Source organism: Crinia signifera, chromosome 3 (assembly GCF_055691185.1).
Source record: "Crinia signifera chromosome 3, ASM5569118v1, whole genome shotgun sequence".
In the NCBI taxonomy this organism is placed as follows: domain Eukaryota; kingdom Metazoa; phylum Chordata; class Amphibia; order Anura; family Myobatrachidae; genus Crinia; species Crinia signifera.
The window spans coordinates 14926620-14952658 of record NC_139219.1 but is presented as its reverse complement, the minus strand read 5'-3'; the positions used below and the strand labels follow the sequence as shown (position 1 = coordinate 14952658).

Sequence of the window (26039 nt, the reverse complement as noted above, 5' to 3'; positions counted from 1 at the left end):
AGATTACCTCACTGAGGTAATACTATAAGAAGCGGTTTTTATTTTTCATTTTTTTTCACTTTTTACTTAACTAGAAGCCTTTTTTACTGATGAAGTTGCCTGGATTCACGATACTTCACTGAGGGTCCATCCGACTTGGATTAAAAGAAACCTTTTGTTGAACATAGGGCACCATACTAAGGTGAGGCTTCTTTGCATGGGAATGGGAAACGTGGTAACAGAGAAAGATACCTTTATGTGACTATAGAGCCTGTTACACAGGTCCGTGTACCAGAAAGTCCTGTCCCTTGTAAAAAATTGAAAGAGAGGATATTTCAATTGATCTGTGTTTCCTTTCACCATATCTACGTATGACCACCTACCGGTGTGGAATAAACGTCTGATGAGAAAAAGTCTACGCCATATTCACAAATAGAGACAGCGAACCAGTGTCAACCCGTTGCTGTATTCGTATGTCCTTTTTGGGGGGGGTTGGTATCCCTGGGTGATACACTGTGCAGCAGTTTATTGGCCGCAGCTATACCCTTTGTAAAAATCTTTTCGACGTTAGAGAAATACACAAACTCCTCATGCAGGAACAAACAGTAATGTATAAAAAGGCCATCATTTTATTGGGTGCAACCTATTTAAGAAAATCACCAAATAAAAAAACAGCAGTTTGAGCAATAAAAACAGCCCAAAAAATGTCAAAAAAAAATTCTACAATTTGTAACCAAACAAATACAAATTAAAATCTGTAAAAAAAAACTCACTGGATAATAAAAAATAAACAAACACAGTCCTGCATTGAACATATTAAGGCTGAATTATATTGCCAGAGAAATCCTTCATTACACAGGCACTTAGTGTGGGGGGTGCAGATTACACGGAAGACTCTGTGCTTTACAATACAGAATACAAAAACACAACAAGCGATGAGATCGGTGAGAACAAAAAGCTGACCTCGGGGTGTCTTTTTTAAAGGTATATTGGACCGTTTTTTTGTCATTATAGAAAATCTTAGTGTACATTTCAGCAGACATATTAGAACTTTGTAGTAAGAGGTGCAGTTATCTCGTCTTCTTCCTATGGATGATGCAGCCCCTCCGGTAAGTTCATTTGGCCCCTATTTCAGATGTCCTAGATCCAAAGTACTTTCCTACATTACAAAACATCACAGGAATTGTGACTATTGGTCCGCTTGCAGTAAACATGTGCTGAGGTTACTAAATTTTTGTGCTGCATTGCAGAAATAAATCTTCAGCTGCCAATAGGACATCAAATCGAACCGGCGGTGCGTCTCAATACGCATAGCTGCGGATCCCAGGGCAGGATTGCCGCAGAGCACACCCTGAGGCTGTGTCTGTTCTGACCGACTCATGACGTTAAACATTAAAAAAAAAGAGTGAATAAATATCTGTTTCTAGAAGACACGTAACATTAGTGTTAATGACCAGACTGCTGTATGCACATACATGTAACATTAGTGTTAATGACGAGAATGCTGTATGTACATACATGCAACATTAGTGTTAATGACGGGAATTCTGTATGTACATACATGTAACAATTGGTACCCTGTTGGAGGGTGGGGATGCATTTGTGCTTTGACTGAAACACACGGGAGGAACGATCTCCCCCCCTCAGAGGTCCGTAGTTGCCCACTGAAGCACCAGTTGGGGGCGTTGTACCTATATTGCAGCTATACAATGTCTGTTCATTACTTGTGCTTGTTCCTGAGGATGCACATTGGAGGTGGCCCAGGCCTCACATTTTGCTGTCCGTGGGGGCATCGCCAAGCCTGTTGACAATGTCACTGAACGACGGGCGATCTTTAGGGCTGGAAGCCCAGCAGCGTTGCATCAGTTTGTAGAAGCGGGAGGAACAGTTCTCAGGAGCGGAGAGTTTCAGAGTGCCGCTCTGTAAACCTGCAGCAGAACATGGACATGACTGATGTAGCAAGAATAAGGGTTCTAGCACTTCATTTAACAAATAACAATCACACAATGTTAAAGGCAGAATGGAGCCCCACCCCCAGCAAGGTGACTCAAAAAGTACCCCCACCTCCTGCAGGGTGACACAGACAGAAGGGATCCCCACCTCCTGTAGGGTGACACAAACCAAAAAGGCACTCCCACCCCCTGCAGGATGACACAAGTAGAAAGGGAGCCCCAACCCATGCAGTGTGACACACGACACAAAATAATCCCTCCCCACACAGGGCGACAGACCAAAGAGTTACGAGTCACTGAGTCTATGTTCCCCCTGAAGGGTGGTAAAGACAGAAAGCCCCACGTACAGAGTGACACCGTAGGAACCTGGTGGCATAGCAGAGAATATCAGATCACGTACCATTCAGAACCTCATCATCAGGCATGGCTGTATAAGGAAGCTCCCCCATCGTGAAGACCTCCCACATTAACACCCCAAAGGACCAGACATCAGATTTGGTGGAGAAGTCATCATCTTGCACAGCCTCAGGAGGCATCCAGCGTAGAGGAACCCAAGCTTGGCGGAGGTGGTAATATTCACTGTAATACAAGTGTTCCAAGAAAAAAGTCAGAATGCTCCTCACTCATAGCATGGAGCCTTCCATTCTACAAACATCGCTGGCATCATTATTTGTGGGAATGCAACTCCCTCTAAACGAAGCAGTAAAATGATTGCATTGTAAGAACAAAACAAACCAAGCACTTCAACCTTATATAAACTCTTATATCTCCAGTTCATATAAAGTTACCGCACACATTTCCTAGTTCGTTCTCACCTGTTGTACACATCTTTGTTTAGCCCCAAGGCAGACACTTTAACTACACGCTGGGAACTAACGAGACAGTTCCGAGCAGCCAAGTCCTTGTGAACGAAGCGACTGTTGGACAAATGTTCCATTCCCTGAGCGACCTGTGAGCACAGTGACACCTGCAGGAGAGAAATGGCATGTAACGTACTGATTACAGGGGATTTAAAGGTGCCCATAAACTCCCCTCTGGGAAGTTGCCAGTGATCCCCCCTTGAGCTGCCCAGGTTGTATGAGATCCCAGTCAAGCCTGTTCGGCTCGCAAGCAATCTCCATTGCAACGCGCGCATCTCATCTACGGTCATTCACCTGCAATTTGGGCTTGGTTCCAGCGATTGATCACTGCAAACGCAGGAATAGAGCCTAAATTGCAGGTAATTTGCTCAGTGTATGGGGGGCGTTAACCGCAGCTTACATCATTAATCAGCCACATGAGGCTACACGCAAGGAAAGAGCAAAGAATTTAATGAGAAGAACCTCTGTCCAACTGTTAAGCATGGGGGTGGATCAATCATGCTTTGGGGTTGTATTTCAGCCAGTGGCACAGGGAACATTTCTTGATTAGAAGAAAAAATGGATTCAATAAGATTCCAGCAAATTTTAGACGCTAACTTGATGCCATCTGTGAAAAAGCTGAAGTTAAAGAGAGGCTGGCTTCTACAAATGGATAATGATCCTAAACACACCTCAAAATCCACGGTGGATTACATCAAAAGGCGTAAACTGAAGGTTTTGCCATGGCCTTCACAATCTCCTGACCTCAACATAATTGAAAATCTATGGATAGACCTTAAAAGAGCAGTGCGTCACAGCCAGCCCAGGAATCTCAAAGAACTGGAAGATTTTTGTAAGGAAGAATGGGCGAAGATACCTCAAACAAGAATTGAAAGACTCTTGGCTGGCTACAAAAAGTGTTTACAAGCTGTGATACTTACCAAAGGGAGCAGTACAAGGTAATAACTCTGCAGGGTGCCCAAACTTTTGCAGGCGCCCTTTTTTGTTTTCTGTTATTTTGAAAGTGTAAATGATGGAAATAAAATCAAACTTTTTTTTGACATGTTATACGAATGCCTAATATGTAATTTGATGCCTTTTGGAGGTTTTTCCATCTTTCCTTGGCTTCTTTTTGCACATTAAAATTAATTTTTGCCTGGGGTGCCCAAACTTTCGATCCCCACTGTATATATTGCATGTAACTCCCTGGGAGCCGCTGCAGCATTTTTATAAATTCAGCAGCCGCTTTGTGCCCTGCACCTGCAGGTACCACCAGCTTGCCAGACCCAGCTGTCCTGACCCCCGCTTCACATACCTAGGATTGGACCCAACACATTGTGAGTGCTAAAACGCACCTGCGATGTGCCGCTGATGGGTCCGATCCGAGAGATTGAACCTGCAGCAGCTTCAGTCTGTAGGGTCCAACGCGATGCGCACGGGATCGTGCCGGAAGGGGGATGTGGAATACATCCAATTTGGGCCAATTTCTGGGGCCGATCTGTTGGGATGGTGTGAGATGGGATGGGGCCCCAGCTAATGCAGGACACATGCACTGGTAGCCACTGATTCTCACCTTCTGCTTGGTGCTAAGAGACTTCAATTTCTCATCTTTGCTCTTGGAGATTCGCAAGCACTGCTTCAGATCCCCCTGAAGTGACAAACACATAACCCAGGTTATTAAACAGACATGGCTGGAGGGGACAAGTGCACGGACAGGGTTAAACTTCGTAAACTGGACATAAAATACATCATCCCATAAAGCTTATCAAAATAGAATTCTCTCATTCATTGAGGAATACTAAACAGCACCCACCCCTCATCAGCCATTCCCTTCATATAGTACTTCTGATCAATGTATTAACGAATGACCACTGGGCTCCCTACAATCTGGGGATTACACGTACAGGAGGTGATTTCCTTTTAAAGTCCCCATTACATTTCAAAGGGTCGTTAACTTCAAAAGACCAAGGACTGAGGTGTGAACAGTTTCTCCACAGGGGGTGCAGGAAAGAAGAAAACTGGTTTCCTGGGAGTTATATCCTGGACATTTGTCCTGTCTTATACAGCTGACCACAAGGACAGATCTAATTCCCACATGCTGGAACATTACATTGCAACTATTTCAGTGATTATTCCCAATGTAAGGCGTTCACATATGTAGATAGATAGATATGTAGATAGATATATAGCATCCCAGCTCACAGCAGCATAACATACTTTACGTAAACTAACTCAAGAACCAGCCAACAATGACGCCTCTCCACCAGACCTACGGCTGTGTTAGAGATGGGTGTAGAGATTCTGGGCTCATTGTGTAAGGCAGTACAATCCACAGATGCACACTTAGAAACATAGAAACATAGAATTTGACGGCAGATAAGAACCACTTGGCCCATCTAGTCTGCCCCTTTTTTTAAACATGTTACCTCAAACCATATTTGATCCTTATTTTTTTTGTAAGGATATCAATATGCTTATCCCAAGCATGTTTAAATTGTACTGCTGTATTTGCGTCTACCACCTCTGTTGGGAGGCTATTCCACTTCTCTACTAGAATAGAATAGAATCAACTTTATTGGCCATGTGTGCTTGCGCACACTAGGAATTTTTTGTGGATTACAGTGCAGCATCAAGCAGGGATGAAATGGGGGGGGGGGGGGGGGGGGGAACGACGACACATTACATGCATACCATTGAGACATTTTACACATTCCATTGAGACATTAAAAGCATTACATTGAGAGCATTAAGACATCACTTGCGGGGATCACATGCCTGCCAAGCTGCACAGCGCCTAGGCAGCCATCAGCGGCGCCACTGGTCGTTGCAGCAGCCAGGTAAGTAGCAATATAAGCAGGACAGTACATTTATCACATAAGGGATACTACTCTTTCTGTGAAAAAATTCTTCCTCACATTTCCCCTGAATCTTCCTCCCTCTAGTTTCAGTGCATGTCCTCGTGTTCTGTTGCTCCTCTTCCTGTGAAGAATGTCTCCCACCTGTACCTTCCTCCCCCCAGTGTCAGTGCATGTCCTCGGTTCTGTTGCTCCTCTTCCTGTGACTAATGTCTCCCACCTGTACCTTCCTCCCTCTAGTGTCAGTGCATGTCCTTGTGTTCTGTTGCTTCTCTTCCTGTGAAGAATGTCTCCCACCTGTACCTTCCTCCCTCTAGTGTCAGTGCATGTCCTCGGTTCTGTTGCTCCTCTTCCTGTGAAGAATGTCTCCCACCTGTACCTTCCTCCCCCTAGTGTCAGTGCATGTCCTCGTGTTCTGCTGCTCCTCTTCCTGTAAAGAATGTCTCCCACCTGTACCTTCCTCCCTCTAGTTTCAGTGCATGTCCTCGTGTTCTGCTGCTCCTCTTCCTGTGAAGAATGTCTCCCACCTGTACCTTCCTCCCCCTAGTGTCAGTGCATGTCCTCGTGTTCTGTTGCTCCTCTTCCTGTGAAGAATGTCTCCCACCTGTACCTTCCTCCCCCTAGTGTCAGTGCATGTCCTCGTGTTCTGTTGCTCCTCTTCCTGTGAAGAATGTCTCCCACCTGTACCTTGTTAAAGCCCTTGATATATTTGAAAGTTTCTATCATGTCCCCCCTTTCCCTTCTCTGTTCTGAAGTATACATATTAAGATCTTTTAGTCTTTCCTGGTACGCTTTGTGATGTAGGCCATGCACCATTTTAGTTGCCCTTCTTTGTACAGTCTCTAATGTATTTATATCATTCTGGAGATATGGCCTCCAGAACTGAACACAATACTCTAGGTGAGGTCGTACCAATGACCTATACAGTGGCATTATTACTTCTTTCTTTCTACTGCTGATACCTCTCCCTATGCAACCAAGCATCTGACTTGCCTTCTTCATTGCTTTGTTACATTGCCTACCTGCTTCACTAGTTACAAAGTATTGGGAGTCGTAGAGTTTTTACAAAGAACATCTGCTCCATGTGGGGTAATCAGCTTTCAAACCTCTCCGGTCATGTCAGAAAAAGTCACATGGGACAGAGCGTTTAAAGCCCCTATTTATGGTAGAAGCTGTCAGTTGTGGGAAAGTCTATATACCTCGGCTAGGTGATGAAAATATGTGATGTTTAATACCCTTTATTCTTGTTTAAACTGTTGCTAAGGCACAGCCGCTCGATAGGTTGGGCCAGACATGACAACGGAAGACTGTACAGGCAGACATTAGCTGTGGGGGCTTCGTGTACAACAGAGGCACCGTGCTGGAGGGGTGCTCTCCCCACTCTGCTACCCAGCTGCTGTCCACTGTTGCCGCAGGCTGCAGCTGGGCCTGTGAAACTGTACGATAGTCAGGCCTACACAGTATGACGAGCAGCTCCCCCTATCTGCCTCCGCCTTGCTTATGTCCACTGTTGCAGGCAGCTTCAGCCTTTAAGGTTTGGCTTTGATTAACGCCACGCAGAGTCCACGCTGGCACAATTAAATAACGTGGCTGACAATGCCTCGGTCAGCAAACTCTATTTGACCAGGTTATAGATCTAAAGCAAAGCTGAGACGCCTACTCTGTGCCCACTTACCAGGTCCACGTATTCCAGTATCATGTAGTGAGGCTCAGCTTCACGACAATGGCCAAGTAAACGCACCACGTTATTATGGTTGAGTTTGGAAAACATGTCTAGTTCCCGCCTGAAGTCCATCTGTAACTGCTCGTCGCGGGTCTGCAAAGCCTTCACAAGAACCATGGCATCTTTTGCCCCAGAGTCAATCCCCTGAGCCTTCGCCAAGAACACCTCCCCGAATTCACCACGGCCTACAGAAAATGCAGAAACACAATAGTAAGTGTTAATCTAAGTCATTCGTGATTGGTACGGACAGGATCTGGGGCAGGCAGGAATAGTCTGGGGCTAAATATACTGTGATTTTCTATAGCCATAGTCCTTCCATACCCAGCGTAGTGATGTGGTGTAGGTTGGAACGGGGAAAGTTGATCTTGTCACCAGAACTCAGCCTCTTGTTCCCCAGTGTGGTCAGTGGTACTTCCTCCTGGATCTCCGCTGTAGTCTGCCCATTCTGAAGTGTAGCAACGCCTGAAGTGCACAAGACATCAAAATCACCTCTAGGTCGCCGCACTCTCAGCCCAAGCCGGTCATCGTGCGCCCCAGCATCCTCACCCACCATTCAGACACTCCATCTCCGGCTCCTCGCCCTCGTTCTTGCCCAGTCTTTTTGCCTTCCGCCGTTTTTTGCAGTAGAACATGAGTCCCAGCACGATGATGATGTAGGCCACCGCTGCTCCCACCGACAGCCCGATGGTCTGGATCATTTTGTACGGAGTGCTGGTCTCGGATTCTGATCGCTCGTTCGGCTTTTCTAGAACAAGGAGAAAAACGTTCTTAGGAGAAGGAGGACAACCAATCTACTTATTTAGCACCTTCTAGAAGATCGAATCTGATTGGTTGCCCATGTACAATAGACTACTATCTTCGTAAATAAAACCCTGTAGTGTCTGTATGCCAAACAGGGCGCAGTTTGAAATATAGTATTTATTTTTGTATCACAGACTCAGCAGAACACCAGTCAAGAGGGGCAGAATTTGGCGTGAGAAAAAGTTGCGTTCGCTGTTTTGCAAAACTTTGTATGCAGTATTCAATGCACATTTACGAAATGTGCAGCGAATCCTGTTTAGGATTCGCTGCACAATCGCAGGGTTCCGGAGGGCTGGATCAATCGCTGCCAGCCCTCCATGTCACCCTATTCAACTCGTCAGGGGCAGCGAGCCCCTGGTGGCGAATTTTAACCGCCGCAGGGAGCTGGGGGTAGGCGGCAGGCAGGAAGATGGAAGTCTCCCTGCCTGCGCCTGACACTGAGGAGGGCTGCCAGGACACTGGCAGAGACCCCCCAGAGCTGGGATCATCAGCCTCTGCACTCCCTGGTCCCCATCATGCATATGTAATGATCAGGACCAGAGTGCAGTGAATAAATGAATATTAATGAGCTGCTCTCGGTTCCCGGCCCCCTACTGGCCAAAGTGTGTATATATATATATATATATATATATAAAAAAAAAGTAAAATAAAATTAAATCTATATTAATGTGCTTTAAGCACATGATTACAAATAGCATGCCCCTTCTTAGAAAAAAAAAAATCAGATTTTTTTACTCCACCCATGCGCTTCACAGACTGCTTGTAGGAGAACAGAACAGTACAAAGCGGAGGAACCGGGACAATTTCTCAGCTTCTCATCTCACCTACAACGTAGAGGAAGGAGTCGCGGTGCACAATGTTACACACGTTGCCAGCGATGCAGGTGTATTTCCCAGAATCCTCGCTGGACACATGGTAGATAACCAGGGAGTTGTTCGGCAGAATCTGAATCCTAAATATAAAAACAGAATTTTAGCAATTTCCCTGGATCAATGCAGCTCCCGAAGCATGTACCTGACCAGCTTCTAGCTGTATCCCCAGCAGCCCCTCCACATATTACCAGCTGGTTCTACTCCCAACACATACAGTGTCCAGGTATAGCCCACTCCCAATCAGCCATTGTATAATATCCAAGCCGTACCATCTCCCTACGCAGTCAGTGGAAAGTATGTACCCGCCAACTACATTGTGCTCTGCCAGGCTTGAGCATCAGGACAGCTCACTTTACCTCCTGGCCGTCACATGACTCCGGTCAGCTGACTGCATATTAGTCAGAGCTGACAGCTGCCCGGAGAGGCCGGGTGGGGAAACGTGCATGTGATAGGAGCAACCGCTGCTAGTGCTTCCTGTACGTGACACCCCAAGGTGGCGCTGCACTCTGACTCTAGCAGAATACGCGAGACCTAATGTGCCACAAGCAGGCATTTCTCCCTCTCCCACCAATCCGTGGCCTATCCCTGATGGGGTCTCACTCCTCTAGATTACTAACCTATCCACAGCCCCAGCACAGACAATGTGCCCCTCCTCCAGCCCTCCTCTCCCTACCAGAACTGACCGCCCCCTGACCTTAGTGCAACAGCAGAACATGGAGCTTACCTAGGATACGACTTGGTGCTGTCCAACAATCCCTCGCGTCCTCTCCACTGAATAAGTGGGACGGGATCACCGGTAGCCTGGCAGTGCAGGATCGCTGGGTTGCCATGGTAAACCGTTGTGTTGTCCGGGACAATCGTGAAGCGGATATAGACTTGATCACAAGAAAAAAAAAAGTGTGTGCGTCACTTATTATATAAAATCTTAAGACATCTACCATAACATAGATTTTTGTATTTGAACCAGGCCCTACTTCATTTCCCTACCCACTAGCAATACTATGGGCCACAGAAAGGAGAAGGGGCTGTGCCCGCTGTACAACATTCAGAACTGACAGTCTCACCCACCACGCACAGTCCCCCATGAGCACCAGCATGACTGGCATTTCAGGGTGGCTGCTGGCTGCATTCCAGACCCATTTTTTGGGCATGCCGAAGCAGCGACTAAGCCCTTGGACGCAGGATCACTGGCTCCGGCAGAGCGATTTCACTGGACATCCTCAGGCTTACTCAGATCCCATAAGACCTGGCATCATTCTGCACAAGCCTAAATATTGCAAAAATATATATGTTCTCCCATATTTGCCAAGATGGTGATGGGAGCGGCTAGGCCCCACACAGGTTCATAGCAGCGCCCTTGTGTATAATCATGTGATAATGTATGGCTGAAGTAGTGATGCCGCTTTATGTACATGGTAATATGTTGTGGTGATGTTCCAGCAATTCGGGTGTTCTACTGTACACAATGGGGCGTGTTAATTGTGAAGGCCTGTGAATTCACATAGGGTTATATGATCTCATACCAACGGTAAAAAGGCAGAGCAGCTGTGATGTGGCCCTTACTACAAATTGGTGCCATGGAGAAGAGGGGAATAAATGAAGCAGGGAACAAATCACCAACTGAATCCTTACACCATGCCGTAAAGAGGTGGCCGGATCTACTTTCCACAAACAGAAAATGTGAAACAAATCAATGGTCATATTGGCACTGCACACCTCATCATATGGAGAATGCAGTGATATTACCTGTTACAGGTATTCGGGAGTAAGAGAGACTTAACTCAAATGTGACTTCTGCACCCTTCCGCGGAAACTGCTACCTTCCCGCTCTACCGAAAGGCTCTCAAAGCAAAAATCTCTCTAATGGACAAAACCATGCTGCATTGCAGGTGGGGCAGATGTAACATGTGCAGAGAGTTAGATTTGGGTGAGTTATTTTGTTTCTGTGCAGGGTAAATTCTGACTGCTTTATTTTTACACTGAAATTTAGATTTTAGTTTGATCACACCTCACCCAAATCTAACATTCTGCACATGTTACATCTGCCCCACCTGCAGTGCAGCATTGTTTGACATCCTTACTGAATAACACCCATAATGCGTGTCAGGAGGAATGGCATACAGGTGGAGTATCCCTTATCGGTACCTCGCAAAACCAAAATATTTTAAAAACCGTAGCTTTTTTTTCCCCCCACATGGGGGATCAGTATAAAACAAGGTTGGCTTAGTGCAGGCATGTCCAAACTGTGGCCCCCCAGCTGTTGTGAAACTACACATCCAAGCATGCTTTGCCATAGTTTAACTATTCCCCAATAGCAAAACTGTGGCAAGGCATGATGGGACTTGTAGTTTCACAACAGCTGGAGGGCCATAGTTTGGACATACCTGGCTTAGTGTGATCATCCACAAAATCTTAGACTTACCTGCTACAGTGAGATTGACAGAAGCTTTGATCTCCCCCTGCAGGCTGTTGGAGGCAATACAAGTGTAATTGCCAGCATCGCTTCGGCTCACTTTGTGAAAGCTCAAGAGTCCGGCTTCGGAATGCACGTGAGCAGGTAAATTACCTCCACCTGCAAAAAGGAAAAAAAAAAAAAGAGATGATGATACAATCTCTAACGAGGTCCAAGACCCAATGACAATAGCGCTCATTCTGCACTCAGTGCCATACACGTTCATCGCAGGAGAAGGGACATCTGTCAGTAACCAGGGTCCTTCTTGTGCATGCAGGGGCGAATGAAGTGTAGGCTCAAAGGGCCACACTGGTCAAGCCGGGACAGGTGTAATGTAGGAACAAGGAGCCACAAAGTGCATGGCAGGAGATGTTAAGGGTTAGATTAACCAGCGGCCTCCTAGTGCCTGGAACTTACCCGCTTTCACCCACTGTATTGTGGGCTTTTCCCGGCCTGTTGCAGAGCAATGTACAGTAACCTCTTTATCCAGCTCCATGCACTGCTGTGGTTGGGGGGGTGGAGTAAACTTCAAGTTCTCTGTAATAGAATTCAGCCAGCGATCAGTACTAGAGGTGACCGGGGATGTTCCCATCTCCCCCTCTATAAACAGCGGCTCTCACCTTGCACGTGGACGCGGGCCATGGCCTCGATGCTCCCGGCGGGTGTGCTGCTCACACACATGTACACCGTCCCATCATACACCTCCACCGTGACGATCTTCAGGGTCCCGTTCTGGAACACCTGAAACCGCGAGTCCTGTGGGAGAGAGAGCAGATTAATCACCACAGCACAGATAGAAAACTTAGAGGCAACAGACAAGTTACACAGGAACGAAGACAGGGGACAGCTCTAGGTTTGCCAACCTTGGAGATGGGGATGCCATTGCGATACCAGGCCACACTGGGTTCCAGAGACGCTTTGCTGTGACAGTGCAGAAAGCCGGACTTCCCTTCATCCATCCCGGTGTCCTGAGGCTTTTCAATCCATTCTGGAGCAGCTACAAAAAGGTCAGAAGAAGAAGGGAGACTCAGAAATGGCTGCAACAGAGCAGGGGAGCAGCTGGCAGGGATCCAAGTATGGGCGCAGAAGGTTCTGTGGTCCTGCACTCTACTTGGGTCACATGGCTGAGCCCCCAGGGTCCCACTACCTGTACCCTACAGCACAATATTCTGTATGCGCGGGAGCGCGCATCGCACCACCCCATCGCACCATGTATGGGCACCTTAAGTCTTGGAAGCGGACTTTGTCGAAAAGCCCTGAAAAGAATATATTTGGGCACGTTCTAGACTAGTCACGTTCCAACATAAAGTTCTGCTTATTATTTATGTGGTCTTGAGACCACCAAACACAAGAACACTAAAGCTGGATCTAGCACTTTAAGACTGAACAAAACTGTTAAGTTTTATCACCAGGACCCCAGCTGAACGTGCAGTCATTGTCGATATACAGTAGGCAAGTTTGGGCTGCATGTTCAGACAACAGGGGGGGGGGGTCATTAATGATATAGTGGGTACACACTAGACGGTATACATAATATCGGTAACTTTATTGTTATCCTGCATATCATTTGCAAATATCACATAGTACGTGCCCAACTTAAGATGCCACATGAGCGGAAAATGAATTCTACCCTTTCAAATAAGAGTGACCCTGAGTTAATTAGGGATACGGTCATATGTCGACCACATGGGGGAAGGTCGACATGGGGTTTTTCACAATTTTTTTGAACCAACATGCGGTATTTCATGCCCTACCATCCACTAGGGCAGGAAAGGCCAACCTGTGGCTCTCCAGATGAAACTACAAATCCCAGCATGCCTTGCCACAGTTTTAACACTCTCTTATAGCAAAACTGTGGCACGGCATCATGGGATTTGTAGTTTGACAACATCTGGAGAGCCACAAGTTGGCCAGGCCTGCACTAGGGCGTGGTGGGAGAATACAATAGTGTGCATTGCATAGTGAGGCACCTTGTCCGAAGCATGGCGAGAGCAGCGAGCCACGGGAGGGGACACTGTGCTACGTTTCAGTGTCCATGACGACTTTGTTGACATTCGGGCCAAAAAAAATAGAAAAACCCCATGTCGACCTTTTGACTGTCGACCAAATGGTGTCGACAAACATGCTGGTGACCTAATGATCCATACCAGTTAATTGAAGCCAGAAAAGGCGATATTTGTGTCGTGTCCGTGAGTCTCCGAAAGCACAAACACAGAAGGTAGCAGACTAGTTTTCGAAGCTTTTGCTTCAAGCGGGCTTAATAGTATAGTACAAGGGTGTGATCACCACAGAGGGCAGAAAGTAAGGCGAAGGTCAGATGGTGGGGGCAGAGAAAGTAACGCAGGACAGACAAGTGTAAGGTAGGGGACAAAGCGAGAAGGGAAGGGCTATGGTGGAGGGAGGGATGGAGAGAGTAGCTCAGACACAATCACTAACACAGCGAGTTGTTGCTCTTACTTGCCACAGTGACGGTCACATCTTGCTTGCGCTCCCCGGCAATATTCGCAGCATGGCAGGTGTAAACGCCGCTGTCCTCCTCCGCTATGGGGCTGAAAACCAAATAATTACCATCCTGGTAAACCCTGCCCTGTGTGGGAAGACGTTGCCCATGCCTTGTCCACCACAGAGTAGGCGGTGGCTGGCCCCGTGGCTGTCCGCAGGAGATGCGCTGAAGGGTGTCCGCGGTGACAACCCGCGACGTCAGAGGGCGTATATCGTCTATATCTGTAGGGAGATAGAAAGTTATGGGGATAAGAGGGAGAGGAGATAACGACACACCATGCAGTACATACTCAATGGCATCAGAAAGCTAAGTGTTCTATAAAAAAAAAAAAAAAATTATAAAGGGGCACAACCAAAAAAAAAAAAACTGTGTGGGCCCCGCTCTACTGCAAATAATTTGATGCCCCATGCCCCATAGTGCCCTAGTTTATTTTATGAACCATTGTAGTTCCCTAGTTTATGATGATACAGGTACACCACCGATTTAATGGTAGCCGATGGTCCGGAACCTCCTTTAAAGGTGGTGTGCCGGGGGGAGGGTATTGGGATGCAGGTGGGGGATAGAGTTGCGGGTAGGGGGGGGGGGGGGGGGGGGGTCGCGCTGCGGAAGCTGAAATGATCTGTGAGGCGGAGACAAGCTGCGGGTGGTGTGGCGGAGGAGAGAGCCAGGCTGCGGGGATCACGGTGCTTTAAAATGGTACCACCGAAAATCCAGCAAATTCGGTAATCTGGCTCAGTGCTGGAACCGACGATGCCGGATAATCGGTGTTAAACCTGTATCATATTGTACGACTGCCAGTACACATTATGTGACACAGCATCCCCAACTCACACTATGACATGCATTGATCCCCCCACCTCAGCTTCATTCTGTGCCACATTACAACCCCCCCGTTCATTCTAAGCCACATTAGAATCCAATAATTCAAAAGTACAGTGCTGCAGTCCATATGCCAAACTTCCGTGCCTCCATTGCATATTGTGCCAGATTAAAAAAGGTCCCAGTTCTTATTATGTAACATTATAATGGATCCACGTTACAAAGAGCAGATGAGAATAAGACACATTACCGTGGCCTCCAGTTCAACATCTGCCACATTACATTGCCCCCTTTCCATTAACAACCACTACACACTGATGTCACACAATCCAGGCTGGGCAATGGATCAGACAATTACTTAGCTGGGAAATCGGTAACCATCTTTATAACCTAGGTCCAGGCCCCCCTAAGCCAAAGGCCCCACAGCAATGGCGTCCCTTGTACCTTCTATAGGAACGCTCATGGATATTAGGGTATAGATGACATCATACAGATATTAGGTTAGGGATCATGTCCTACAGGTCAGGGGAAATGACATCATAAAGACTATAAACATAAGAATACATCACTGATATCTTACCAGCCAGGCCGAGTTTGGCCTTGAGAACCACCTTCTGCCCAGTTTGCCCAGTGCCCACACAGCTATAGATGCCAGTACTGCGCGGCCTCACAGAGCTGAGAAGTAGGGAGCCATTGTTGAACACTGTGATGCTACCAAAAGAGAAGAGATAAAATGTCAGGTTGTCCCTGATTTACAGGGAAAGGGCAGGTTGAACAGTCACTCGGTAGGCAATGCGGAGACTATGGGCCTGATTCATTAAAGCAAATTCTCTCTTATGGACAAAACCATGCGCACTGCAGGTGGGGCAGATGTAACATGTGCAGAGAGAGTTACATTTGGGTGGGGTTTGTACTTCAAACTAATAACTATATTGCAGTGTAAAAATAATGCAGTCAGTATTTACCCTGCACAGAAACAAAATAACTCACCCAAATCTAACTCTCCCTGCACAAGTTACATCTGCCCCACCTGCAGTGCAGCATGGTTTTGTCCATTAGAGAGAATTTGCTTTTGTGAGTGAACCAGAGTGTTGCTGCATATACTACTGGCAGGCCCTGCAATGAGTGGGTGGAGCATGTACAAAATGAGAGAACAGAGGGGCAGATCTATTAAGTCTGGTGAAGCGATAAAGTGGGAGGGGTTATAGGAGCTGATTGACTGATCACCTACCACTTTATCACTTCAACAGGTTTAATACATTAAGCCATTACCCCGCCCACCACAGCTGATCTTTTCCTTCTCTCCAATCTGACTCACCGAGACTTATTGGTTAAAGGGGTGCTGTCATTGAAGAACCACTCCAGAATTGGGGGTGGAGTGGCACTGAATCTACAGTGAAATAAAGCGTCTTCAGTCTTATTAACAATCTGATCCTCGGGGTAAACTTCAGCTCGCGGAAAACTCTCATCTGGAAAGAATAAACGGAACAGATCACAACACAGACAGTGAAACAACCAGCCACAGATTTACTGGTGCAGACATCTGCGATGGACCCTACAGACAGCCAGATAACATCCTCATTATAATCTAGCACACAAATTACACACTATACCAGTGATGGCTAACCTGAACACTCCAGCTGTTGTTGAACTACACATCCCAGCATGCCCTGCATCAGTTTTAGCATGGCAAAATAGCAAAACTAAAGCAGGGCATGCTGGGATGTGTAGTTCAACAACATCTGGAGTGTCAAGGTTAGCCATCACTGCACTATACACTATAGAAGATCTTACGTATGACTACGCTCTGTAAGAGGACACAAAGCATCCACACTGCACTCACTTCATGGTATGTTACACATATACGTCTTACACTGCTTCATCCGGGATCAGCCTATGTGATGTTCTCTAGATGCTACTGAATAACATAAAGGTGATTCTAGAACCAACAGAATAATATCCATGAACGTGCAATTCCAGGAGTGAACAGAGGGTGTCACTAGCTCCCCTACTGGCATTTGTTACAGCAGGGCCTATACCTGTAGGGCAGGACATTGAGCACTGCTTAAGTAAAATGAGGAGAAAAAGATAGGGGATCAGGTAGAAGATCCCTGGCTCATTAGGAGGTGCATAACTTGCCATGACATCAGGCTGGCACTCAGAAGCCTGACTGCAGATCCATAGATACCTGTTCAGAATGTGGGAGGTAAAGGTGGACTGAAGCAAGTTTAGTGCACTTATGCAGAAAGGGGAGTGGGCTCAGCTCTAGATTTTCTGTCTACTGCCTACTGAAGTTGGGCAGCATGGCCATTAGCATTCTTGCCTCACAGCACTGAGGTCATGGGTTCTATCCCCACCATGTGTTATATATGGGGCAGTACGGATGGTGTAATGGTTACATTACCGCCTCACAGCGCTGAGGTCATGGGTTCTATTCCCACCATGTGTTATATATACAGGGCAGTACGGATGGTGTAATGGTTAGCATTACTGCCTCACAGCGCTGAGGTCATGGGTTCGATTCCCACCATGGCCCTAACTGTGCGGAGTTTGTATATTCTCCCCGTACTTGTGTGGGTTTCCTCTGGGTATTCCGGTTTCCTCCCACAATCCAAAAATATACTGGTAGGTTAATTGGCTCCCAACAAAATTAACCCTAGAATGTCTGCGTGTACATGTGGTAGGGAATATAGATTGTAAGCTCCACTGGTGCAGGGACTGATGTGAGTGTTCTAATAGTCTCTGTAAAGCGCTGCGTAATATGTGTGCGCTATATAAGGAACTGTTAATAAATAATACTATGCATGTACCCCAAACCACAGATAAAGGGGTTAATTTACTCAGATTAGGGGGCTCACTGTTCAGCATTACCACTAAACCACAGAACATTCCTTTACCTTCCACACCTGAACTGACAGAATTACTGGTTGTCATCCATACACCTCAGATACAAATAGTGGGAGGTTGATATTCGCAGGCCTCTCACCAATGATGTGAAGTGTGAAGTTGCGGTTACTGCAGACTGTTCCAGCAGCGTTGTGTGCACAGCAGTAATACTGTCCGCTATCATCCGGTGCCGCTCGGTGTAGTGTTAGCGTTCGCTCTTTGTTATTTACAGAATACGACTGTCCGGTGTCCGTCAATGCCGCCGCGTCTCTGAACCACTGACAAAGGGGCCTGTAAATAAGGAGAAAATGTCCGATATACAGTACGGGGCCCCTGGGTGTTAGCTGTGATCAGGAATCTCAGGTCCTGCTCTTACCGCGGATGCCCGTCTATGTGACAGCGCAAAGTGACTGGTGAGAGGTTCTGGATGTCACTGACACTGGACGGATCTTGCAAGGACACTGCTCCACTCTCTATCCCTGCAAGAGGGGGAAAAAAGTCAGGTTCGAGAGAGAGAGTGGGGGGGGGGGAATGTCACAGACTTGTCACATATATATCATTTACCCTCATAACTCTCTCCTGACCTATACAGGTACCTTAATAATAAGGATCAGAAAAGTCTACACCAGGAATGGCCAACCAGCTGTTGTGAAACTCAGAGTCCCAGCATGCATTGCCACAGATTTGCGAGTAGGGAATGCTAAATCTATGACAAGGCATGCTGGGATGTGTAGTTTCATGCTGGGATGGAGGGCCACAGCTTGGTCATGCCTGGTATACACAGAAGAGCGATTCCCAGGAGCCCAAACAAAGGGACTGGGGGGTGGCACCAGTCTACTGGCAGTACTTACATTTAATATTGAAAGATGCGTTCACACTCTTCTCCTCTTCGCCCGTACTCGGATTCCGCGCCACACACTGAAAGTTCCCTCCATCCAGTCTCCTGTCCACGGATGTGATTGTCAAACTGCCCCCATCGTGGTATCGCCGCTCCGTGTCCTTCACAGGGATCCCGTTGTGCAGCCACTGAAACTGAACCTCCGCTTGGTCCTCCACCTCACAGCGCAGGAAGGCGCTACGGCCATGCAATGCATCCTGGGAAGACGGCTGTTTGGTGAACACGATGGCGGCTCTTGTGCAGACAACTGGGGAGACAAACTGGGCATCAGACCACCGCCAAACCTGGCCTTCACCTTATTCTATATAAGACAATCCCTTGCACAACCCTCTACCCTTCAAAAGTGGCTCCCTCATCACGCCCAAAAAAAGGGAAACCGCTCAATAGGAATTTCATTGTTTGTCGAATAAAGTATAGATGTGTAATTACAGTATTACTAAGAGGGAGAACAGTGGTTTCCTCCATTTGCACCAGAAAACGAACTTTGTTACAATACTTGACATTCCTTTACATTTGTGTTCTCCTGCACCAGGTGGTATAATGCAAAGCACCAACCCCACTGCATTGTGGTTAATCGCCCAGCCCACAGATACATGAACCCTCTCACCAGACAAAGAAGGATCGCGGACCAGTTTACGGTGCTCACGTATTACAGAAGTATAAGTACACAGTGCTATAGGAGAGTGCAGGCAGAGCAGAGGGTAGGAATGCGATTGGGAGGGGGCAACCACAAGGATCTTATTTCAATACACAGCAAAGCTTAACCCTCTCTCTGCCAGACATTCAGTGCCCACAAAAGATCTGCTAGGGCCAGCCAATCGGTGACATGGGACAACCATGCCAGAGCCAAATAGCAATACTGGGCCACTGCCACCCAGAGACACAGAGCCACAGTCATACAGCGACACAGAACCATCCTACTACAGCAACACTGAGAATATGGGACTATTGCCACCCAGAGACAGGGGGCCATCATGCCACAGCTAGCCAACAGGACTGGTAATATGACACAAGGCACCCGGCTGATCGGTCAACACCATATGGCCCACAAGCACAAATGCATGGAAAGTGTTGACGCATAAAAAGGCCGACATTCCATTTTTCTCTGTTTATAAAGTTTTTCATTCTATACCATCCACGTGGACTGGCTGAGAACAGTAAAGCACCAAGCGAGGTACCAGGTCTGACATGTGGCAAGCGATTAAGCCTGGTGAGGGGACGCAGTACACCAAATTAGTCACACATACTAAAATCTACAGATTGATACCAGAAAAAAATAGGTAAAAACTCAAGCTGACCTCTTCATATGTCAACATTTTCCATATCGACCGGACTGTCGACAGACTGCGTTGACCCTTTATACCATAACTGAGACACAAGCTCAGGTACTCATACGCAGCAGAATTCTCCAGTATTCAGAGCTGTATCTGAACCCAGAGACATTCCAGCTGATTGGCCGAGAGCTGCATTTTCCCCAGCTGATCGCCCTGATGTATGTGATGTACTGTGTTCCCCCATACATCAGGACAAACAGCAGGGAAAAAAATAAAAATCAAACCGGTTTGATTTTTCCCAGCTAGTTGGAACGACCGTTCTTGGCCGTGTGGGAGCAAACGTCTGATAATTGTTTTCTCCCACACACACACACATTAGACAGATATCATTCCAACCGGCCAAAAAGTCGCCTGGTTGGAACGATATCTTTCTGGTGTATGGCCCGCATTACAGTGAGTACAGTCTCTAGCTAGTTAACCAGCCAGTAATTACACATGTAAAAAAGAATTCAGTGTCAGATAACCACAGGACATAAATCTTCCAGCAGAGTCACTGGATGGACAATACAGGATGAGCTGCACCTGGAGTACAGGACATAGCCAGGGGGGACACCACATCCATAGCACTAAGGACACTGTATATTCAGAGATCAACAATAAGACGTTCTGCATTGATGCCGTCCCGCAGCCCATAAATGCTGGTAATAATGGAAGTAGCACATGCATGCGAGCTCTACGGGTATAAAACAATTCATTGGCAGACGCACAGGGAGATTATAACACGGTAATAACAAGAGAAGTAGTGTCCTATTTCCTGTTTCAGGAATTCCTTCACGCTATCCTACATCATGATGCTGTATTCCTGCACTCACAGCAAACGTGCAAAGCTCTGGAGCCAATGATTCAGGTTACACATAGAAAGTACTTGCCCTGGTCCAGTGCCAGAACCGGGGATCCCCCACACACACCGTGCCTGAACCCGGGATCCCCACACACACACACACCGCCTGAACCCGGGATCCCCCCACACACACCGCCTGAACCCGTGATTCCCCCCCACACACACACACACACACCGCGCCTGAACCGGGGATCCTCCAACACACACCGCGCCTGAACCGGGGATCCTCCAACACACACCGCGCCTGAACCGGGGATCCTCCAACACACACCGCGCCTGAACCGGGGATCCTCCAACACACACCGCGCCTGAACCGGGGATCCTCCAACACACACCGCGCCTGAACCGGGGATCCTCCAACACACACCGCGCCTGAACCGGGGATCCCCCCACACACCGCGCCTGAACCGGGCATCCCCCCCACACACCGCGCCTGAACCGGGGATCCCCCCCACACACCGCGCCTGAACCGGGGATCCCCCCCACACACCGCGCCTGAACCGGGAATCCCCCCCACACACCACGCCTGAACCGGGGATCCCCCCCACACACCGCGCCTGAACCGGGGATCCCCCCCACACACCGCGCCTGAACCCGGGATCCCCCACACACACACCGCGCCTGAACCCAGGATCCCCCCCACACACCGCGCCTGAACCCAGGATCCACCCACACACCGCGCCTGAACCCAGGATCCCCCCACACACACACACACACCGCGCCTGAACCCGGGATCCCCCCACACACACCGTGCCTGAACCCGGGATCCCCCACACACACCGTGCCTGAACTCGGGATTCCCCCCCACCCCACCCCACTATGATCTGGCCAGGACTGAGGGTTGGACAGTATTTGGGATCCCAAAGTCTGGACCCCCATGTAGGAATCAGGAAAGCAGAGCCCCGAACAGGACTATAATTACTCCTGTTGCTGCACTGTCCCCTGGAGAAAGGGCTCTAGCTTGGGTAACTTGCAGGACTGATGCCCCACGCTGGAAGCAGATAAGTGGTTGCAAATAGCACAGGGAATAGTTACTTGTCCATTAGGACAAGAGATTCCCTGACTACCATCAGCAATCTGACGGTGAGAGATGTGCGGATGGGCAGGTGACACTGAATGCAAGCTTCCCCTGTACCTTCACTAGGGCGACGTATCCTGGTAACACGTCTCCATATATATAGGCTACTAATATGTGACATATGTAGGAGATAGTACTCACTCTCTACATGAGGTGCTACTAATATGAGACAGCAGTGTCCTAGAATGGGATTACCAAGACCCCTTTCAGACATAAGCAAAAACAGTCTCCTCAACGCATCAAAACCATTTGATACCAACGTTAATGTATCAGTATTCCACATTAACACAGTATTCTCTTCCTGTATCACAAGCCCTCACTGTACCCCTCCACACAGTGTCAGCGCGCCCTCACTCTACCCCTCCACACAGTGTCAGCGCGCCCTCACTCTACCCCTCCGCACAGTGTCAGCGCGCCCTCACTCTACCCCTCCGCACAGTGTCAGCGCGCCCTCACTGTACCCCTCCGCACAGTGTCAGCGCGCCCTCACTGTACCCCTCCGCACAGTGTCAGCGCGCCCTCACTGTACCCCTCCGCACAGTGTCAGCGCGCCCTCACTGTACCCCTCCGCACAGTGTCAGCGCGCCCTCACTGTACCCCTCCGCACAGTGTCAGCGCGCCCTCACTGTACCCCTCCGCACAGTGTCAGCGCGCCCTCACTGTACCCCTCCGCACAGTGTCAGCGCGCCCTCACTGTACCCCTCCGCACAGTGTCAGCGCGCCCTCACTGTACCCCTCCGCACAGTGTCAGCGCGCCCTCACTGTACCCCTCCGCACAGTGTCAGCGCGCCCTCACTGTACCCCTCCGCACAGTGTCAGCGCGCCCTCACTGTACCCCTCCGCACAGTGTCAGCGCGCCCTCACTGTACCCCTCCGCACAGTGTCAGCGCGCCCTCACTGTACCCCTCCGCACAGTGTCAGCGCGCCCTCACTGTACCCCTCCGCACAGTGTCAGCGCGCCCTCACTGTACCCCTCCGCACAGTGTCAGCGCGCCCTCACTGTACCCCTCCGCACAGTGTCAGCGCGCCCTCACTGTACCCCTCCGCACAGTGTCAGCGCGCCCTCACTCTACCCCTCCGCACAGTGTCAGCGCGCCCTCACTCTACCCCTCCGCACAGTGTCAGCGCGCCCTCACTCTACCCCTCCGCACAGTGTCAGCGCGCCCTCACTCTACCCCTCCGCACAGTGTCAGCGCGCCCTCACTCTACCCCTCCACACAGTGTCAGCGCGCCCTCACTCTACCCCTCCACACAGTGTCAGCGCGCCCTCACTCTACCCCTCCACACAGTGTCAGCGCGCCCTCACTCTACCCCTCCACACAGTGTCAGCGCGCCCTCACTCTACCCCTCCACACAGTGTCAGCGCGCCCTCACTCTACCCCTCCACACAGTGTCAGCGCGCCCTCACTCTACCCCTCCACACAGTGTCAGCGCGCCCTCACTGTACCCCTCCACACAGTGTCAGCGCGCCCTCACTGTACCCCTCCGCACAGTGTCAGCGCGCCCTCACTGTACCCCTCCGCACAGTGTCAGCGCGCCCTCACTGTACCCCTCCGCACAGTGTCAGCGCGCCCTCACTGTACCCCTCCGCACAGTGTCAGCGCGCCCTCACTGTACCCCTCCACACAGCGTCAGCGCGCCCTCACTGTACCCCTCCACACAGTGTCAGCGCGCCCTCACTGTACCCCTCCACACAGTGTCAGCGCGCCCTCACTGTACCCCTCCACACACAGTCAGCGCGCCCTCACTGTACCCCTCCACAGTGTTATCACACCATCACTTTAGGGTGGGTACACACTTGCACGCACAATGTCTGAACGATTTGCCGTATCGGAATGATAAATAATCTACATCGTGCAGTGTATACACAAGATTGCGTGCTCCCACAAATCACATGCAACATCTTCCAGACAGCTGTGCTGCACAGCCAGAAAGAAGATATGGCATGCAAACCCGGGCATATTAACGAAGGATGGAACGGTGATTCTCCAGCTGTTCATAAAAACTTAGGGTACTGTACCCCACCACTATCATCATATTATGTCTAACCTCCTGACCCTCTATCAGCCATCACACTGTGGTACAACTTCCCATACACCCCCCCCCCCCCCCACAAAAAAAAAAAAAAACATTATCACATCCCATGTAACCTCCCACCCCCACTTTCCCCTTGCACCCAAACACAATCACCCCTCTGTACACTCAACCCACCCCCCATACACCCCCAGTTATCACTCCCTCTAGTGCTTCCAGGCCCCTCTATATCACTACCTCTACCACACACACACACACACACACACACATACTGTACATATATATATATATATATATATATATATATATATATATATATATATACACACACACAGTCTTAACACCGCTTCCAATAATAACACACGATATCTCCGCCCCCTTCCGGAAGAGCCCCCCCCCCTACTCACTACCCCCCAAAGTTCCACTTAACATAACTACCCCTGAACCCCCATAGTGACCCCCGCTCCCCCTCAGGATAGCCCCATACCGGCACCCGTACTGATACCCCCGGGGTCACTGACCGCTGAGCAGGGTCAGGGCGGCGATCAGGCTCCAGCTCATGGTCTGAGGTCTCCGTTCCGCTCAACCCTCAATACATGCCGGCGGCTGCTGGGCCCGGACTCCGCTCTCCACTCTTCCCAAGTTCCCACAATCCGCTGCGAGAGACCGGGGCGTGTCTTGCAGCGAGGCCGCCATCTTCAGCCTGGGCAGGAGCGCGTCTTGATTGCGTCATTGCGTCTCAGCGGCCATATCTAGTGTGGGCAAATGCCAGAGAGTTTCACATTCCCTCTTGGCAAGACGCCTGTATTGCTGATATTTTTTTTACAGGGTCGTCTCATTGCATTTAATCTAACCAATCACAACTTATAACTAACCAGTCAGTATTACTAGTCTGACTGTGGAAATAGGGGTGTACAGTATATAGGTATATAATAGGGACGACTGATCCTCTCCAGGGATTGTGGTATTTTAGATCTATGTCTAGGTCTACAGTCATATGGTCGACCACTAATGGTTGACAGGGTCAAAAGGATAACAGGGTCCAAAGGTTGACAGTGAAAAGGTCGACAGGGTCCAAAGGCCGACAGTGAAAATGTTGACAGGGTCAAAAGGTCAATATGAGTTTTTCATGTTTTTCTATGTCAACACGCTCGCCATGCTTTGATACTATTATATCCTCTCTCCATGCCGTAGTGGATGGTAGGGTATGAAATACTTCCTGTCGACACATGTCGGCTCAAACTTTTGTAGAACAAGTCATGTCAACCTTTTTCATGTCAACCTTTTGATCCTGTTGACCTTTTGACCCTGTCGACCTTTTCACTGTCGACCTTTGGATGCGGGAACGTACTCAAAAAATGGGACATTGCCGCAGAAAGTGGGACAGTTGGGACTGGGAGGTATGCATCTACTGACACCATCAGGACACAAAGCCACAGAGCTGCTTCAAATAATTAGCATTGGGTCAAGTTGGCTGTCAGCGGTGTTGTTCCCGGAGCAGAGATAAGTCTTCCTGTTAGCTGCATGATGTAATGAATTATCCAAGGGTGAGATATTGCAAGCCTTGGAGCTCCTTTCATTTATCTAGCAGTGTCTGGAAGCTGATTGGCTGCTTTGTGCACTATCTCCAATTTATCGCTCTCCAAGACTTTATTCATCTCCCCAACATTCAGATGTGGACAATTTTTTTCCTCTCTGAAACAATGCTTTATTCATCCCGAAAGCTGGTGAACTGTAAAGCTATTGTCTCATGTATACCTGCGTGCCTTTGCTAGACCATAGAATAAAGCAAAGAAACTGAAATAACCTTTTGCTTATTTTCCAAAGGTAAATGAATATCAGAAACAGGTTTGTTGGTTCCCGTTAGTAAAGATAATAAACAATTAGATTTATGGTGTTATTTCAAACTAATTGCTCCCTTGATTTAGCATCATACATCTTCTAATCAGTCAATTAACCTATTTAAAAATGTCTCTCTATTTGGTATCATCGTGTGCACCACACTGAACATTTACCAGAGAAAGCAAAGGAAAGAGTTGTCTGAGGAAAATAACTATAAAGCGTCCAGGTTAAAAAGAGGGTACACCAATACCCAGTCCCTCTGACCCTGGCCGGGGATCAGGGAGACAAAATATGGGGACTCAGCGCTTCATGCTTTGTTAACTGATTGCCT

The 26039-nt window shown here is 48.5% G+C and overlaps 1 protein-coding gene across 1 annotated transcript; it reads right to left on the bottom strand.

The window, feature by feature from the left end:
- Positions 1-585: 585 nt before the first annotated feature.
- On the bottom strand, positions 586-24541 carry PTK7 (protein tyrosine kinase 7 (inactive)). The gene is made up of 20 exons (XM_083175327.1): positions 24388-24541; positions 18533-18826; positions 18058-18160; positions 17782-17972; positions 16114-16264; positions 15376-15506; positions 13931-14197; positions 12337-12470; positions 12094-12229; positions 11891-12010; positions 11444-11593; positions 9746-9896; positions 8974-9101; positions 7899-8093; positions 7670-7810; positions 7301-7533; positions 4344-4418; positions 2747-2898; positions 2332-2510; positions 586-1907 (listed from the first exon to the last, which is right to left on the bottom strand). Exons 1-20 carry the CDS (start codon positions 24425-24427, stop codon positions 1747-1749), a joined length of 3132 nt encoding a protein of 1043 aa, XP_083031453.1. The 5' UTR covers positions 24428-24541; the 3' UTR covers positions 586-1746.
- Between the last annotated feature and the right edge of the window lie 1498 nt (positions 24542-26039).